General features: G+C 46.0%; 1 protein-coding gene across 1 annotated transcript in view; it reads left to right on the top strand.

Annotated features, from left to right (window-relative positions):
* Nucleotides 1-17,229, top strand: part of samd13 (sterile alpha motif domain containing 13) — a 69,660-nt gene extending 52,431 nt beyond the window's left edge. Inside the window, exons 6-9 of the mRNA XM_067989832.1 lie at nt 6,887-6,980; nt 10,296-10,407; nt 11,988-12,909; nt 15,736-17,229. Coding sequence (XP_067845933.1) covers nt 6,887-6,980; nt 10,296-10,407; nt 11,988-12,131 — 350 coding nt within the window. The 3' untranslated portion in view covers nt 12,132-12,909; nt 15,736-17,229. The remainder of the gene's footprint in view (nt 1-6,886; nt 6,981-10,295; nt 10,408-11,987; nt 12,910-15,735) is intronic.
* Nucleotides 17,230-18,564: the final 1,335 nt, after the last annotated feature.

Genomic DNA, 18,564 nt, shown 5'->3' with positions numbered 1-18,564 from the left:
GGGGGGGCTGGGGAGCAGCGTGGGACAACAGGCTTGAAAGGACATTACTGTAAGCAACTCGCCAAGGCTTCTTCGACAGCACCTCCCAAACCCGCGACCTCTACCACCTAGAAGGACAAGTGAAGCAGGCACATGGGAACAACACCACCTGCACATTCCCCTCCAAGTCACACACCATCCCGACTTGGAAATATATCGGCCATTCCTTCATTGTCGCTGGGTCAAAATCCTGGAACTCCCTTCCTAACAGCACTGTGGGAGAACCTTCACCACACGGACTGCAGCGGTTCAAGAAGGCGGCTCACCACCACCTTCTCAAGGGCAATTAGGGATGGGCAATAAATGCTGGCCTCGCCAGCGACGCCCACATCCCATGAACGAATAAAAAACAAATGTATTTTTTTTCCCCCGGTGGAGGTTTCCCCACTGTGTGTCAGCTGTATCTCAATGGAAGCACCCTTGCTCATGAGCTCAAGTCCCACTCCAGAGACTTGTGCACCAAATCTAAGTTGATACTCCAGAGCAGTACTGAGGGAATGCTGCACTGTCGGAGCTGCCATCCTTTGGGATGAGTCGTTAAAACCGAGGTCCTGTCTGCCCCCTCAGGTGGATGTTAAAGATCCAACGGTACTATTTGAAGAAGAGCAGGAGAATTCTCCCCGGTATCCTGGCCAACATTTATCTCTCAACCAACACCTAAAAGAGATGGTTTGATTTATTTCATTGCTGTTTGTGGGAGCTTCCTGTGCGCAAGTTGTCTGCCACGTTACCTAAATTTCAACAGTGACTACACTTCAAATGTACTTCAGTGATTTGGGACGTCCTGAGGTTGTGAAAGGTGCTTTTTAAATGTAAGTTCTTTTACGATGCTGGAGAGACACTGAATGCTGTCTGTTCGATGGAGCCCCTTCTGCAACAGTCGGATTTATTGCAGGGGTGGGTGGGGAACACAGAGGGACAAATTGGGCAAAAACGCTCACAAAAACCCAGTGAATTAAAGTTGAATACTGAGAAAAAGTTTGCATAGAATAATGATTAAATTCAAGGAATGGCAGGTTTTAGTCACAGATAAACAATGCAAACGAGGCTTGAACTTTGAGATTTTGTACAATATTACATCCGAGGGCAAAATAATTTAATAAACCAATGGGTAACAGCAAGTGGTTCCATAAAGTGCAGACCTTAATTCCAGTATTACCCAAGATGGTGCATTCTTTGCAAAGTTCATTATGGTTGGTACTTGTGTACAATTTAATTGGAAAGTCAATATTAGACTAAAGACAACAAAATTAACATGACACCATTACAGCCTATATGTGACTCCAGACCCACAGCAATGTGGTTGATTCTTAATTGCCCTCTGAAATGGCCTAGCAAGCCACTCAGTTGTAAAATCTCGCTACGAAAAATCAGAATAAGAATAAAACCGGACGGACCAGCCGGCATCGGACCACTAGGCACCGGACACGACAACGGCAAAACACCAAGCCCAGTCGACCCTGCAAGGTCCTCCTTACTAGCATCTGGGGACTTGTGCCAAAATTGGGAGAGCTGTCCCACAGACTAGTCAAGCAACAGCCTGACACAGCCATACTTACAGAATCATATCTTTCAGCCAACGTCCCAGACTCTTCCATCACCATCCCTGGGTATGTCCTGTCCCACCGGCAGGACAGACCCACCAGAGGTGGCGGTACAGTGATATACAGTAAGGAGGGAGTGGCCCTGGGAGTCCTCAACATTGACTCTGGACCCCATGAAATCTCATGGCATCAGGTCAAACATGGGCAAGGAAACCTCCTGCTGATTACCACCTACCGTCCTCCCTCAGCTGATGAATCAGTCCTCCTCCATGTTGAGCACCACTTGGAGGAAGCACTGAGGGTAGCAAGAGCACAGAATGTACTCTGGGTGGGGGACTTCAATGTCCATCACCAAGAGTGGCTCGGCAGCACCACTACTGACCGAGCTGGCCGAGTCCTGAAGGACATAGCTGCCAGACTGGGCCTGCGGCAGGTGGTGAGCGAACCAACACGAGGGAAAAACTTACTTGACCTCGTCCTCACCAATCTACCTGTCGCAAATGCATCTGTCCATGACAGTATTGGTAGGAGTGACCACCGCACAGTCCTCGTGGAGATCAAGTCCCGTCTTCGCACTGAGGACACCATCCAACGTGTTGCGTGGCACTACCACCGTGCTAAATGGGATAGATTCAGAATGGATCTAGCAGCTCAAAACTGGGCATCCATGAGGCGCTGTGGGCCATCAGCAGCAGCAGAATTGTATTCCAGCACAATCTGTAACCTCATGGCCCGGCATATTCCTCACTCTACCATTACCAACAAGCCAGGGGATCAACCCTGGTTCAATGAGGAGTGTAGAAGAGCATGCCAGGAGCAGCACCAGGCGTACCTAAAAATGAGGTACCAACCTGGTGAAGCTACAACTCAGGACTACATGCATGCTAAACAGCGGAAGCAACATGCTATAGACAGAGCTAAGCGATTCCACAACCATCGGATCAGATCAAAGCTCTGCAGTCCTGCCACATCCAGTCGTGAATGGTGGTGGACAATTGAACAACTAACCGGAGGAGGAGGCTCTGCAAACATCCCCATTCTCAATGATGGCGGAGTCCAGCACGTGAGTGCAAAAGACAAGGCTGAAGCATTTGCAACCATCTTCAGCCAGAAGTGCCGAGTGGATGATCCATCTCAGCCTCCTCCCGATATCCCCACCATCACGGAAGCCAGTCTTCGGCCAATTCGATTCACTCCACGTGATATCAAGAAACGGCTGAGTGCACTGGATACAGCAAAGGCTATGGGCCCCGACAACATCCCAGCTGTAGTGCTGAAGACTTGTGCTCCAGAACTAGCTGCGCCTCTAGCCAAACTGTTCCAGTACAGCTACAACACTGGCATCTACCCGACAATGTGGAAAATTGCCCAGGTATGTCCTGTCCACAAAAAGCAGGACAAATCCAATCCGGCCAATTACCGCCCCATCAGTCTACTCTCAATCATCAGCAAAGTGATGGAAGGTGTAGTCGACAGTGCTATCAAGCAGCACTTACTCACCAATAACCTGCTCACCGATGCTCAGTTTGGGTTCCGCCAGGACCACTCGGCTCCAGACCTCATTACAGCCTTGGTCCAAACATGGACAAAAGAGCTGAATTCCAGAGGTGAGGTGAGAGTGACTGCCCTTGACATCAAGGCAGCATTTGACCGAGTGTGGCACCAAGGAGCCCTAGTAAAATTGAAGTCCATGGGAATCAGGGGGAAAACTCTCCAGTGGCCGGAGTCATACCTAGCACAAAGTAAGATAGTAGTGGTTGTTGGAGGCCAATCATCTCAGCCCCAGGGCATTGCTGCAGGAGTTCCTCAGGGCAGTGTCCTAGGCCCAACCATCTTCAGCTGCTTCATCAATGACCTTCCCTCCATCATAAGGTCAGAAATGGGGATGTTCGCTGATGACTGCACACTATTCAGTTCCATTCGCAACCCCTCAGATAATGAAGCAGTCCGAGCCCGCATGCAGCAAGACCTGGACAACATCCAGGCTTGGGCTCATAAGTGGCAAGTAACATTCGCGCCAGATAAGTGCCAGGCAATGACCATCTCCAACAAGAGAGAGTCTAACCACCTCCCCTTGACATTCAAAGGCATTACCATCGCCGAATCCCCCACCATCAACATCCTGGGGGTCACCATTGACCAGAAACTGAACTGGACCAGCCATATAAATACTGTGGCTACAAAAGCAGGTCAGAGGCTGGGTATTCTACGGCGAGTGACTCACCTCCTGACTCCCCAAAGCCTTTCCACCATCTACAAGGCACAAGTCAGGAGTGTGATGGAATACTCTCCACTTGCCTGGATGAGTGCAGCTCCAACAACACTCAAGAAGCTCAACACCATCCAAGATAAAGCAGCCCGCTTGATTGGCACCCCATCCACCACCCTAAACATTCACTCCCTTCAACACCGGCGCACTGTGGCTGCAGTGTGCACCATCCACAGGATGCACTGCAGCAACTCGCCAAGGCTTCTTCGACAGCACCTCCCAAACCCGCGACCTCTGCCACCTAGAAGGACAAGGGCAGCAGGCGCATGGGAACAACACCACCTGCACGTTCCCCTCCAAGTCACACACCATCCCGACTTGGAAATATATCGCCGTTCCTTCATCGTCGCTGGGTCAAAATCCTGGAACTCCCTTCCTAACAGCACTGTGGGAGAACCTTCACCACACGGACTGCAGCGGTTCAAGAAGGCGGCTCACCACCACCTTCTCGAGGGCAATTAGGGATGGGCAATAAATGCTGGCCTCGCCAGCGACGCCCACATCCCGTGAACGAATAAAAAAAAAAGCCGTTATTGCTGAACTCGTTTCCCTGCTGTATGCAGAATTCTGGAACCAGGGATGTAGATTTAAGGTAAAGAATACGGAACTGAATACGTCGTTCGGAGGAAAATAACCCGAATTTATATCGTGCCTTTCACGTCCTCGTGATGTCCCATGTGCCTCACAACCAATGAATTTCTTTTCTTTGAAGTGTCGTCACTGTTGTTACGCAGGCAAATGTGGTAGTCAGCTTGAGCACAACAAGATCCCAGAAACAGCAACTTTGTGAATGACCCAGAATTGGATTAAGAATTCTTGGTGCGCGGGGCGCCAGGAACTTTTGGAGGCTTCTCCACCCCCGATTCATTAAAATACAAACGTGTTTTACTAGGGGGCTCCATATTTGCACAGGGTCCCTGGGTACGGGCCCCATAGGCCTGTGCGCCAATCCACCCGTGGAATGACCAGGTCATCTGGTTTTTGCTTTGAGGGATAAATGTTGACCTGGATACTGGGAGAACTCCCTTGTAATAGTGCAATGGGAGCAGACTCCCCCACCCCCCCCCCCCCGCCCCCCGATCTGGTTGATCTGTGAATTGTACCATTCTGAGGCCAGATATGGTAACGGTGATGAGGTGGATGATGTTCACGTTCCACCATTTTATAGTGGCATGACATTCAAATAAAGTATTCTGAAAACTATGGTAATTTCTGCATGGAAAGATTGCATCCATTTTCTTTTAATCCAGACGTCGCCTAATGAAATCTAAAGCTGGAACAACATAAATGCAAAGCTACAAAATGAAAAGTACCATTGGGAAGTTGTTGGTCACAGTTCAATCTATCATGCATCGCTGGATTTAATACTTTCTGGAGATCTCTCTCCTCTGAGGATTTAGGAGGAGCTGATGCGCAGTTCTAATTTACGTATCCCTGATGGACAATTTGCTTGGCTACAATCGCTAGCAACCATTTCATCTTAAATCGCGTGCCACAATCCTTTGTTCGTATTGTTTCCGTGCTCTGCACACTTTGTGAGAGGCTGGCACTTGTGCGTCCATAAACCGCATAAAACAACAACTGTCTCTCATCCGTTTCAATTTAGCAGCTCTCCCTTAAGCAGTGACGTCGTTTGTGGAAAGAGATGCCTCTGTCGGTTCTCCGATAGCCCAGCTGAGTCTTGGAGACGAGAAAGGTTCCAGTTTCAATCTCCGGGCTACGCTGAGTTAGCTGATCTCAGCCAGAATGTCTGCTCAATGGTATCGCAATCGGCCTCCGCTCCATGGGTCAAGGAAGGGCGAATGGGCCGCGGTTCACCCCTCTATCAATCTGCAATGACTCCTGCCGGAAATGTGTATGTGTCGGAGGGCGGTGGATGCTCAGTCATTGACTATGTTCAAGACAGACTGAGATCGATAGATTTTTGGACTCTAGGGATACGAAGATAGGGCGGGAAAGTAGAGTTGAGGTCGAAGATCAGCCATGATCTGATTGAACGGCGGAGCAGGCTCCAGGGGCCCTATGGCCTACTCCTGCTCCTATTTCTTATGTTCTTATGTGATGACAGGTTTGGGCTTAGCCGCGACTCCCTCCACAGCGGGGTAACATGCTGGCTCTTTGTCAGTAGCTACTTGGGTGAGGTGCTGGATTTGGGTCTGGTTCCCACCAAGGCAGGAGAGGAGGTGGGGGGGGGGGGGGAATAAAATTGGAGGAATAAAATTGGAGGAAGGGAACAAATTGCTTTGTAATTTACTTGTGGATTGCTGTTTAATTTAAAGGGAAATTGAAGCTCATTAGCTCTATTTGGATCTTATTATGCATGCTAATTAACATGCGTATATTAATTGCTTTTGGAAGTTGATTGTAATTGATCTTTGCAGTACGTTACAGCGGTTGGCTGTATGGCACGGCTATGCTGAAGGCCTGTTTGGGTTGATGAAAACTGCATAAGCCAGTCAGAGTGTGCAATGTAGGTGGGAAGGCACTGATGGTTAATGGGATTTCGCTGCAATTACTCCTTTCATTAAAACAAAATCAAGCAGTTCACAATTATGAACAGCACTTTTTGTTTTGTCTTTGAGGCACAAGAGTCCAGGCCTGGGGAAGGTGGGAGAATGAACAACATTTGGCCCATAAATGGATTTAACGACCTTCTGCAGTTTCATTGACGGAAACAGGTGTGAAAGCATCGTGTCAGCTCGCTGGGCGCTCCGCTGTGAATTTAGTGGGCCTTCCAGAGAATGGGAATGTTCATTTTTGGGCAGACGTGTCATCGCTTTCTCTCTGTGCAGTTATCTTTGTGATTCTAATCTATAATTGTTCGTTAAAAGAAATTAAACCAGGGGACAATGATTACATAGAACTTACAGCGCAGAAACAGGCCGTTCGGCCCGACCGGTGTTTTTGTACTAGACTGGCTTATCTGTCGTTGGTTGCTGATTTTATCCTCTTGGAAGGAATATCAGCGAGGTGGAAACAATTCTTAAACATCCTAACGCGAACCTAAATGATGGAACTTGTTCCCCTTTCCCAGTTCCTGAAGTAAGAGGTGCCTCCTGCCTCCCCACGCCCTCCGCGTCCCCTGTCGAGATGGAGAGTATCGAAAGTGGCTCAACGGGTACGAAAAGGTACGTGTGCATTCTCACTCTGTTCAGTAAAGGAGCGACTGTGTAAATCGCTTTTTAATTTCATAAGTACGTGTTGACACTTGAGCGAATATTAATGCCTAGGCTCTGGTGTGGTGGTTTGGGTGTGGTTTTTTTTTCCCCCTTTTATAAACATACACTGACACTGCTGCACAAAATACGATGAATGCAGCTGCCTCACTGATCTAGAAGTGGTTTGTTGTCACGCTGCCCAAGTTTTGCAGTAGTATCGGGTGTGTGGGTTTAGCAGTTGCGATTAAATTTTTTTTTTTTTGTTCTCGCGTTTTCTCCCCTCGTCTCCTGCAGGCACTGACTCTTGCAGGGTATGCTCCATAGAATTACATAGTGTCTACAGCACAGAAACAGGTCACTGTCTCAACTTGTCCTGCCACCTTCAAAGACTTATGTACAAACGCTCCCAGCTCTCTCTGTTCCTGCACCCCATTTAAAATTGTACTGTTTAGTTTATATTGCCTCTCCTCATTCTTCCTACCAAAATGTATCACTTCACACTTCTCTGTGTTAAATTTCATCTACCATGTGTCTGCCCATTTCACAGTCTGTCTCCGTCCTCCTAAATTCTTACCACTCTCTGAGTAAAGAAGTTTCTCCTGAATTCCTTATTGGATTTATTGGTGACCATCTTACATTTATGGCCCCTAGTTTTGGCCCCCCCACAAGTGGAAACATCTCTACATCAAACCCCTTCATAATTTTGAAGATCTCTATTAGTTCATCCCACAACTTATTCTGGAGAAAAGAGCCCCAGCCTTTTCAGCCTTTCCTGATATGTATATTTCCTCAGCTCTGGAATCATCCTTGTGAATCTTTTATGCACCTTCTCCAGTGCCTCTAGATCCTTTTTATAATATGGAGACCAGAACTGTACACAGTACTCCAAGTGTAGTCTCCAAGAGTACCAGCGTACCTCAGTACCTCCACCAAGTGTCTTAATCCTCCCCCCAAATTCTCCTTCCCTAACTCAGCGGCACTGAGGCCAATTCTTACCCTGGCTGAGATCAGCTAGCACACAGGGCAGTATATTTACCCCTTCAAGTTTGTCTGCTTGATAAGTGACACCGAGCACTAAAGTATGATGCATGTTCCTCAACTTAACACTCGTGCATCTTGAATGTTTGGTGAAGGTTTAGACTTGCGTTGCTTAAAGGGAGTTATGAATCCTCCATGTCACTGATGTGACTATACGTGTGCATGAACGTTTTGTTCAGAAGTGAAACTGAAATGGTCAGGGTGGCACAGTGGGTTAACGGGCACATGTGATATAACGGCACGTATCGATTCCCTAAATATCATTTCTGTGATTACAAAGTGACCAGTGTCATTTGGGAAATTGCTGAGAAGAGGCGGAGAGCCGCCTTTGACGGAGGGAGGGGCACTTGAAGTGCACTCTGAACTTGTGCCCTCAAGTGAGGTGCTGCATTTGGCCTGAACTTGTCGCGGTTGGTAGTGCGCTCTCCCCTCGGACCGTTAGGTTATGGATTCGAGTCCCGCAACAGGACTTGAGCTTATAATCTAGGCCGGTGCTGCATTGCAGTACTAAGGGAGAACTGGATTGTTTGGAGGTGTTGTCCTTTGTTGACCTGATTTTTAAAAACAAATTCCATGACACTATTTGAAGAACAACGGAGAGGTCTCCCTGTGTCCTGGCTAACATTGCTCCCTCAATCAATAGCTCTGGGAAAACAAATCAGATTAACCGGTCATTTTTCTTAACGCTGTTAGTGCAGTGTCGCTGGTGTGGAATGGCTGCCTCATTTGCCAATGTAACGGTCGCTGCACTTCAAAAAGAAAAGTACCTAATTTTGTAGAATGCCTTGAGATGTTCCAAGAAATGTGATGGGACACAATAAGAGCGCGTACAGATTGCCCAGTGAGTGTTTCAGGGTGTAAGGGTACCTGAATGTGGAGGTTAAACCTCTCTCAGTAAATGAAGGAACCCGCACGTACAGTTGTTTACCTAACATTATCTGGCCTCGTCAGTCTTTACATTGAAGCAGATCAACAATCAAAAAGCAAAGAATAGAATCATAGAATGACACAGCACTGAAGGAGGCCATTCAGCCCACTGTGCCTGTGCCATCTCTTTGAAAGAGCTATCCAACTAGTCCCATAACCCTGCAAGTTTTTCCCCTTCAAGTATTTATCCAGTTCCCTTTTGAGAGTTACTATTGAATCTGCTTCCTCCACCCTTTCAGGCAGTGCATTCCAGATCATAACAACTCGCTGCGTAAATTCCCCCCCCCCCCCCCCCGACTCATGTCGCCTGTGGTAAAATCAAATGTCACATAATCCGCAGTAAGCTCCTTTTATGTCAGTGTATTTCTCCTTTTTTTTTTAAAACTTGTTTTCAAGATGTGGGTGACACTGGCCGCACTGACTGGCCCTCCCCAGTTGCCCTGTAAATGTGGAGTTGGCCTGCCTTCTTGAGCTGCTGCAGTCCTAGCGATTTGTTTTACAGTTAGGTCACTTCAGAAGATACTTAAGAGTCAACTGCATAACATGGAACTGGAGTCACGGTCGGCCATGCTAGGAGGGGGTGGCAGGTGCTGAGGGATATAAGTGAGCCAGTTGTGTCTTTTATAGTTTTATTTTCTGATGCCAAACCACAAATTGCACAACATACCACGGTGGGATTTGAACTCATGACCTCAGGGTTGCTTGTTCATTGCCACAACAACTACGCTCCGGCACTGTTAATGGGGTGTGGTTAACTAATCGAACTCTGCTTATCGATAGGACGTGTAACACAGTTTACTATCTAAGTACTGCAGTTTTGTGTAAGAATTCCCAGAGGCAGTGAAATTGCTGGTATCTTAGAATCATATAGCACAGAAGGAGGCCATTTGGCCCATCGTGCCTGTACCGACTCTTTGAAGGAGATATCCAATTAGTCGCACTTCCCTGCTCTTTCCCCATGGCAATGCAAATTTCTCCTTTTCAAGTATATATCCGATTCCCTTTTGAAAGTTGAATTTGCTTCCACCACTCTTTCAGGCAGTGCTTTCTAGATCATAACTATTCACTTTGTAAAAAAAATTTTCTCCTCATCTCCACCCCCCCCCCCCCCTCTTTTTTTTTGCCAATTATCTTAAATCTGTATCCTCAGGTTATCGACCCTCCTGTCAGTGGAAACATTTAGCTGAGTGATAACAAATCATTTGTCCTAGCTATTGATATTCCAATTCTAATGCTCTTTGATGTTCGTTTTTTAGAACCAATTACAGTCCGTCTGCGGTTTATTGCTAATTATTTAGTTTGATATTTCTATCTCCATAGCCCAATAGAAAACGGTAAGCTGATTGATCCAGCCGAGTGGACTATTTTAGATGTTTTCAATTACTTCAAGAAGGCTGGCTTTGAGGACCAGGCTGTCGCTTTTCAGGAACAGGTGGGTAAAAGAGGGGAAAAAAAAAACACAAACCTATGAATATCAAAAGCAAAATACTGCGGATGCTGGAAATCTGAAATTAGAAAAGAAAATGCTGGAAGCACTCAGCAAGTGAGGCAGCATCTGTGAAGAAAGAAACAGAGTTAACGTTTCAGGTCGAAGACCTTTCATCAGAACTGGGTTCTGACGAACGGGTCGACCATTCTGCCATTGGGGCAAGGGCGCTAGAGCCGCGGTCCCTCGCTCTTGCTCTCCGTGGCAGAGCGGAGACCCTGCGTGCTTGGAGACGGGAGCTTTCCAGTTCTGACGAAAGGTCTTCGACCTGAAACGTTGACTCTTTTTCTTTCTCCACAGATGCTGCCTCACTTGCTGAATATTTCCAGCATTTTCTGGTTTTAAATCTATGAATGTGTTTGCTTCCTTTTTGGAAACCACAATGGGCTAACTCTTCAGCTCGTGTTCCCCTAACTGTTCTAAGGTACTTCTTAAACTGTCATTCGGCAGTGCATCCTTGTTCCAGAAGTTGGCCTCCACGCATTGCTGTGTCTCCTCTGGGGTCCTGCCTCCAAGCTCGCTGGGCCTCTGCTTTTCTACGCAGAGCAAATGCGTGGGACTGCGTCCCCAAGCGACCTTACCCTAATGGCAGAATGGTAGACCCATGTTTTCATGGGCTTTGGTTTCCTAGACTTGTTTTACACCGTGGAGGAGCAGTGGACACAGAGATCCACGTCAGCAGTTAGCTGCACTCCTGTTATTGGATCCATTTAATTTAGTGAAAATAGCTTTGAATGTCCCAAAAGAATCCCAATTGATGCAGATATTGAGCAATAATAGTAATTGGGGCCTATCCACTGACAAACAACAAAGTTTCTGCCTACTTCCTCCTCTGTAACATCGCCCGTCTCCGGCCCTGCCTCAGTTCATCTGCTGCTAAAACCCTAACCCATGCCTTTGTTACCTCCAGATTCGACTATTCGAGCGCTCTCCTGGCCGGCCTCCAACCTTCCACCCTCTAAACTTGAGCTCATCCAAAACTCTGCTGCCCGTATCCTAGCTCATACCAAGCCCCATTCACCCATCACCCCTGTGCTCGCTGACCTACATTGGCTCCCGGTCCGGCAACGCCTCGATTTTAAAATTCTCATCCTTGTTTTCAAACCCCTCCGTGGCCTCACCCCCTCCCTATCTCTGTAACCTCCACCAGCCCTACAACCCTCCGAGATCTCGGCGCTCCTCCAATTCTGGCCTCTTGCCCATCCCCAAATTTTCATCGCTCCACCATCGGCGGCCGTGCCTTCAGCTGCCTAGGCCCTAAGCTCTGGAAATCCCTCCCTAAACCTCCCCACCTCTCCTCCTTTCAAGATGCTCCTTAAAACCCACCTCTACTGCCCTAATATCTCCTTTATGTGGCTCGGTTTCGAATTTTGTTTGGTAATCGCTCCTGTGAAGCGCCTTGGGATGTCTTACCGTATTAAAGCTGCTATATAAATGCAAATTGTTGTTTCCATGTGCACACCGCAGCAAATACCGCTGTCAGAACTGACCGTCTTTGGGGTTGTTTGTTGTTGACGCTTCTGCAGGAAATAGATGGCAAGTCTTTACTTCTAATGAAAAGGAGTGACGTACTGACAGGACTGTCGATCAAGCTGGGCCCCGCACTCAAGATTTACGAGTACCACGTGAAAGCAATGCAGATGCGCCATTTAAAGAGCAGCTCCTCGTAGTGTTAAAGGAGGCCAGTGAACTCTGTGTAGTGGATGGTGTGTTGGGGCAATCTGCCCACTGTTTCCCCCAGTGGTTGCATGTAGGATATTGGCTGTTAAATAGTGTGGGTTGCAGAAATTCCGTGTAAAACGAAAGTGTCGTAGAAACTTGTTTGGATGCTTTTTGAACTCAAAACGGAAACCTGATCCTCTTGAGTTAAAGTGGCCATTTACAGTGACTTGGAACCGCTACTCAATTTTTGTGAGCAGTTGTGTTTTTCCTTTACCTATCGAGCGTACGTATTTACTTGGTGTATATGTCCGTGGTCTGATGGTCATTCGGATCGCGTGAACCTGTGACTGTATGACAATGCAACTCTAGCAATAATGTATTGCTTCACTGTGGATATTAACCTGGGTGCTTTTCAAAGAGACGCTGTGCTGCATTTGTAAAATACGCCATTTTATATTGTATTGTAGCCGTTAACCTGGTGCAAATGGATTGTTGAAAGAGTTTTCCCGGTATCGTAGTTTAGTGCTTGGCTGCTTTCTGCGTGTCCGATGCTTCTGTTTTCACTGTTGCAGTTGGAAGGTCTTCATCCTGACAGCGCGTATCGAAATGTGGTTTTGCTCGAGCAGTGAGGGGGCCACGTGCTTCTGTGCGTCTTTTTAACGGAAGGGAATGGGATGAACTATTCCAAGGTGCTGAATTTTTTTGGCTCCTGGTCAGCCACTTTGAGCAGCCGTTCCTCACCTAAGGCCAAGCTCCAGAGGGCCAGCACACGAACCTCCCTGATATGTATGTATGTATATATAAATATATACGCGTGAATGTGTGTGTAATGTGTGTAGGTCAATTTTGCTTTCCTCCATTCTGATGAGGACAATTGGAAGATTTGTCCCCAAAATGTGCACTGCACAAGAGGAAGGTAAACATCATACTCGGGGTAGGCTTTGCGGGTGCAGGTGGTTAGAGGGAGAGAATAAAGAAAATGATGAATTTATCCCATTCACAAGCCACTCGCAGCTCAAAGTATTGGGTCACGCCATTTGTGAAATAAACTCTGTATAATTTGGGTAGAGAGGCTGTCCGTAGAATCAGCTCGGCAACAGTCATTTCTGAGTCCGAGGGCTGTGGGTTCAATTCCACTCCAGGACTTGAGCACGTAATCTAAACCGATGCTCTCGTGTACAGGATACACGATGAGTATCACTGGCGTACGGTTTTATTTATCTTCCCAGAACCAGAAACCAAATTGAGTAAAGTGATGACGCTTTGCTGATTTTTGCAGAATATAATTGCTGAGACATGTCTGCATTTTTTTTTTCCTAGTTTCCCTTCTGTCGGTATGCATTTTGCATGGAAGCTGACACGTTATAAGAACATAAGAAATAGGGGCAGGAGTAATCCGTACAGCCCCTCGATCCTGCCTCCGCCATTCAGTAAGATCGTGGCTGATCTTCGACCTCAACTCCACTTTCCCGCCCGATCCCTTGATTCCCTTATTGTCCAAAAATCTATCGCTCTCAGTCTTGAATATACTCAATGACTGAGCATCCACAGCCCTCTGGGGTAGAGAATTCCAACAATTCACAACCCTCTTGAGGAAGAAATTTTTCCTTATCTCTGTCCTAAATGGCCGACCCATTATAGTAATGTTCTTGAATGCATCTGGTTTCTGTTACCTGTGATGTTCTACTCTGTCCAGGGGAATGTACTCACTGTAACTCATCGTACAACACAACAGCTCTTGATTGCATAGCTCCAAGTACTTTGTACTTTACTAGGTCCTTTTCTTACCCACAACGCATCTTTTCCAAGGTGAGGGGTGAGGTGGGGTGGGATAGACAACAGCCACCATAGCTTCTTTTAGCTGCTTCCTTTTAGCAGATGTTTAAGAAAACAAAATTAGACCTGGTTCATTCAGTGCTTCCTCCAGGAAATCAACTTAGGTCCACTAAATGCCCCTCTCTCTGACAACGAGCCAAGATTGGAAACTTATCACATGATGAGAGACATCAAGAAAACAAGATGTTTCAGTTCAGGGCTTTCCCCCAACACTTCTGTGTTCACAAGACGGAAAGCAATTTGCATAAGCAGCTGGAATCGCCTCTCAATCGAAACCCGTGATTCTATGAGGCGAGGCAGTGAGTGGGGTAGCACACGCAGCTTTAACCCCGGATCATGATGTATTGTTTGCTGGGAAATGTGAGCTGCCCACCACGTTCTCCTGGCTCCTCTGATGGGCACAAAACAAACCTGGATGGACAGGCGAATGCCAATTTGTCAGATTGAGTAATACACAAAAGCCAAAAGAGATGGCAAGATACTGAAACAGCACGATATAATTAGAATCCATGCACAGAGGGTTTATTACACCCTTTTGAGAATGGGGAGCTTACAGAGCCTGATGAGCAACAGAACGTTACGGATGAAAGTCAGCCTCCTGGTTAGACCTTCAAGTAATGATGCTTTTTCGTGCCTTTTGGAAGGAATGGTGGTCGGGGGGGGGGGGGTAGGAGTGTGGTGGAACACCCTGTGTGTTCTCTAGTAAACAGTATATCTTGATTGGTGATTGCAGCCATTTTGCCCAAGGAGTCTTGACCAGAACTAAAGCTGAGTAGCCAAAGCTGTAATTTATGCCATGGGACTCCTTTTCATGTTTGTTTACTTCAAATTAACTCGTCAGCCATGGTTCGGTGGTTGGCACTCTCGCCTCAGAAGGTTGTGGGTTCAAGCCCTGCTGCATGGACTTGAGCATGAGATCTAGGCTGACCCTTCCGGTGTTGCACTGTCGGAGGTGCCGTATTTCGGATGAGACATTAAACCGAGGCCCCGGCTCTCCCCCCCAACCCCCCCACACTCAGGTGGACACAAAAGATCCCACGGCACTATTTTAGAAGAAGAGCGGGGGATTTCTCCCCAGTAAACTGGCCAGTATTTATCCCTCAACCAACACCTGAAAACATTATCTGGTCATTATCACACTGCTGTTTGTTGGACCTAACTGTGTGCAAATTGGCTGTCGCGTTTCCTACATTACAACAGTGACTGCACTATTTTTAAAAAAAAAGTACTTCACTGGCTGTAAAGCGCTTTGAGACATCCTGAGGTTGTGAACGGTGCTCTGTAAATGCAAGTTCTTTCTTTCCTTTCCTTCTAATGAGTTAATGCTTCAGTATTGGTGCTTCCCATATACTTTCCCCTAGAATGGAGTCTTGCCTATTTAATGTGTTAAAAGAGCTGATAATCCTCTTAATTTATGCTATTGGCAATGAAATAACATTTTGCCAAAGCAACTGTTGACTTCCACTAAGATGTTGGCTTCTTTCCCAGAGACCCAGCATCTGCGGCTCTCCATTTTGATTTTCGGTAAGGAAATATGGCTTCCATATCAATTCTATAATAATTTTAAAAACTCTTGTACAGAAACATCTTTATTTGTTACATCCTCATTCAACATTGACACGCTGCGTGTTTCTTGTTCTGTATGAGACGGTGAGGCATGGTGGGGCACTGCCTTGTATTCGTTATTTATGAACTGAATATGGTTTACAGTTCCTGATTTAGATGGTCAAAAATTGGTTCAGAACATTTATTGTTTGGTCTGTTTTCTTTTTTCAGCTGACCGGTACATTTTCATTACTGTTAAACTCACTGATGAGTTGAACTCTTGCAGAACACGTGCCAGATAAGTGAAGGAAGGTGTAGACAACCGAACATTGCACCACATTGACACAGTACTGCAACACAAAGTTAGCAAGGATGCATGTTGGCAACAGTGACCCTCCCGCACTCCCCTCCCTGTCTCCCCCACCCCCCCCCCCCCCCCCCCCACCAGGTGCTGAGAGAGGAGTTCCTTTATAAAGGACATATTTTTTTCCACAAGGATTGACGGGAAACCTGGAGACAGCCCAGGCTGCTCACATGCACCCACGAATGGACAGTCCTGAGTTGACATCGGTATTATTTGAAACTTGCAATGGGAGGAAAATCGGTGGAGGAGAAAGGGTTTAAGGAAAACCTTGCTTTGATCCCAACAAAGAAATGCACAGAATGCTGTGAAACCTAGTATGACGTGTCACGTTGAGCCTGTATTGTAGCTTGTGCTTGCGCTTAATCTGTATGTAAGTGTTTTTTGAACTCGTATGCATTTTTTTTTTTTGATTACTTGAAACAAATGATGGTGCGCCAGCGCTTGGTCCATGGTGACACTGCCGTTCCCATCGCTGTGTTAATTAGAAGAGTTGAACACAGCACCTGTGAGACACGAGTTTATTAAGCAGCAAAATGCTGACTGCTTATCCCTACATTTATTTTTTTGTGTGTGTGTGTGTGTGAGAAATGTTAAATTATGATTATTGTGTATAATAATTGCAGATTTTATCAACTTATTGTATTCTCGTAACCAGTCATCCTAAATTACAGATGTACATTGAAAGTATTTATACATGTTGCTTAAGAGATGAAATGTTCCATTGATTTTTTTTTTAATAATATGGTGCTGGTTAAAGCCTTGCCACTTGTGCTGCATGTTCTTTGATGAAAATTGTGGGAAATGCGTTTGAGCAAACATGGAACCAGTGCAGTGCCATGTTTGTTCCACTTGTGAAGAAGACCCATAGTTGCTTACTTGCCAATGTCCCGAGGCGATGATGTACAAGGAATCAAGATCATGTAGCCTTCAGGTGAAGTGAGGCTAGAAGGTGGGGGGTAATTGGGCCGAGGCGCACAGATGCATTTTAAACCATGCATTCTGTCCTTAAAATTCATCCTCTGTCCACCTTTTTGTAATGGATGCTGCCGCCTATGTAAACCTGTCACACTGTAATTGAACCTTGCTGCCAGTGGTGGCGCTGCAGTGCTCCACTAGGACAGGGTGTAATTACAGCCTGGCAAGATTTACATTTAGACATTTTCCATTATAAATGGTGATGCAAGAATTAGTAATGCAAGGAAATGTATGGAGATGTAAGATTTTTAATATATTATAGATGGAGCAATCCTTAAGTGAATTGTGATGGTCATCTTGACAAGTGGACTCAAGGGTGTGTGTTCTGACCTGGTCACAGAAAAATAATCTAATTGAAATAAAACATACATTTTTTTTTTTAAATTCCCCCCACCTCCCAGCCATGTGGAGAGCGTTTGAATACTTAACGGGCTGTCCACTGATAAAGACTGATCAGGATTCATTCATTCCATTCAAAGAAATGTTGAACTGGTGCCTATCGGCTGTCTTGGATGGACAAGTAGGTGTTAACGATCCAATAGCCCTATTTGAAGAAAAGCAGGGAGTTGTCCTGGTACCCTGGTTAACATCCCTCCCTCAATCACCAAAAGCAGATTAACTGATCAGTCATCTCATTTACCGTTTGTGGGATCTTAGTGTGTGCAAAATAGCTGCTGTGTTTGTATAAGTCGGTGCTCTTCAAAGTAATTTAGTGTACGTGAAGCACTTTGAGATTTTCTGAGATGTCTGAAGAGGTGAATTGTATGCTTCGAAAAGTCAAGTAAGTTTACTGAAATGAGAAGTCAAAATGGCAACTGGCTTACCCACTTTTTTTTTTAAACAATATTTGTATCCAGTAATGTATTAATTCCTGGTGTTAAACTTGCAATGGTTGTCTGGTTTCATTAATCCTTTATGACGAAATTGAAACATTTCTAGCTGTCATTATGCGTCAGCCTTGGCTCGGTTGGTAGCCTTGACGTTTTGAATCAGAAAGTTGTGGGTTCAAACCCCATTCCAGATACCCGAGCACATAATGTAGATTGAATCTTCAGTGCTGCACTGCTGGAAATGCCGCCCTTTCGAAGAAAGGTTTAAACCAAGGCCCTGTTTGCGCTCTCAGGTGGTTGTAAAAGATCCGATGGCATTTCAAAGAAGAGCAGAGGAGTTCTCCCAGTGCCCTGGCCAATATTTATCCCTCAACCAACATCACTAAAACAGGCTATCTGGTCAATTATCTCATTGCTGTTTGTAGGACCTTTTGTGCAAATCGTCCATGTCAAATGAACGTCATTGGCAGTGAAGCACTTTGTATCATTCCTGAGGACGTGAAAGGCGCTATATAAATGCAAGTTCTTATATAAAAAGGATAAAATTTTAAATGTTGGAAATCCTGAAATAAAAACAAAAAATGTTGGAAATCTTCAGAGAACAGAAAGGTCGACATTCTGATTGTAGACCCTTTGTCAGAAGCACTCTAGTGAGGTTTGACAGAGAAAATGGGAGAAAGGAGAGAATCAACAGATACTCCCTTCACAGAAATGGTTGAGTGACCTGCAAACTGCTTAATAGAATCTGTTTGATAATGGGCCAGAATTTGCTGTCAAAATAACATGAGGCTAATAGTGCTCGCGGTTATTAATGGGTAAATGGTACAGCAACTTCAGACGAGGAGCGGATGCCGGTTAAACACGAATGTCTAAAAGTTGCTGTTCGAGTTT

This window comes from Heptranchias perlo, chromosome 9 (genome assembly GCF_035084215.1).
Source record: "Heptranchias perlo isolate sHepPer1 chromosome 9, sHepPer1.hap1, whole genome shotgun sequence".
Classification (NCBI taxonomy): Eukaryota; Metazoa; Chordata; class Chondrichthyes; order Hexanchiformes; family Hexanchidae; genus Heptranchias; species Heptranchias perlo.
This window is presented reverse-complemented; position numbering and strand designations above follow the sequence as displayed.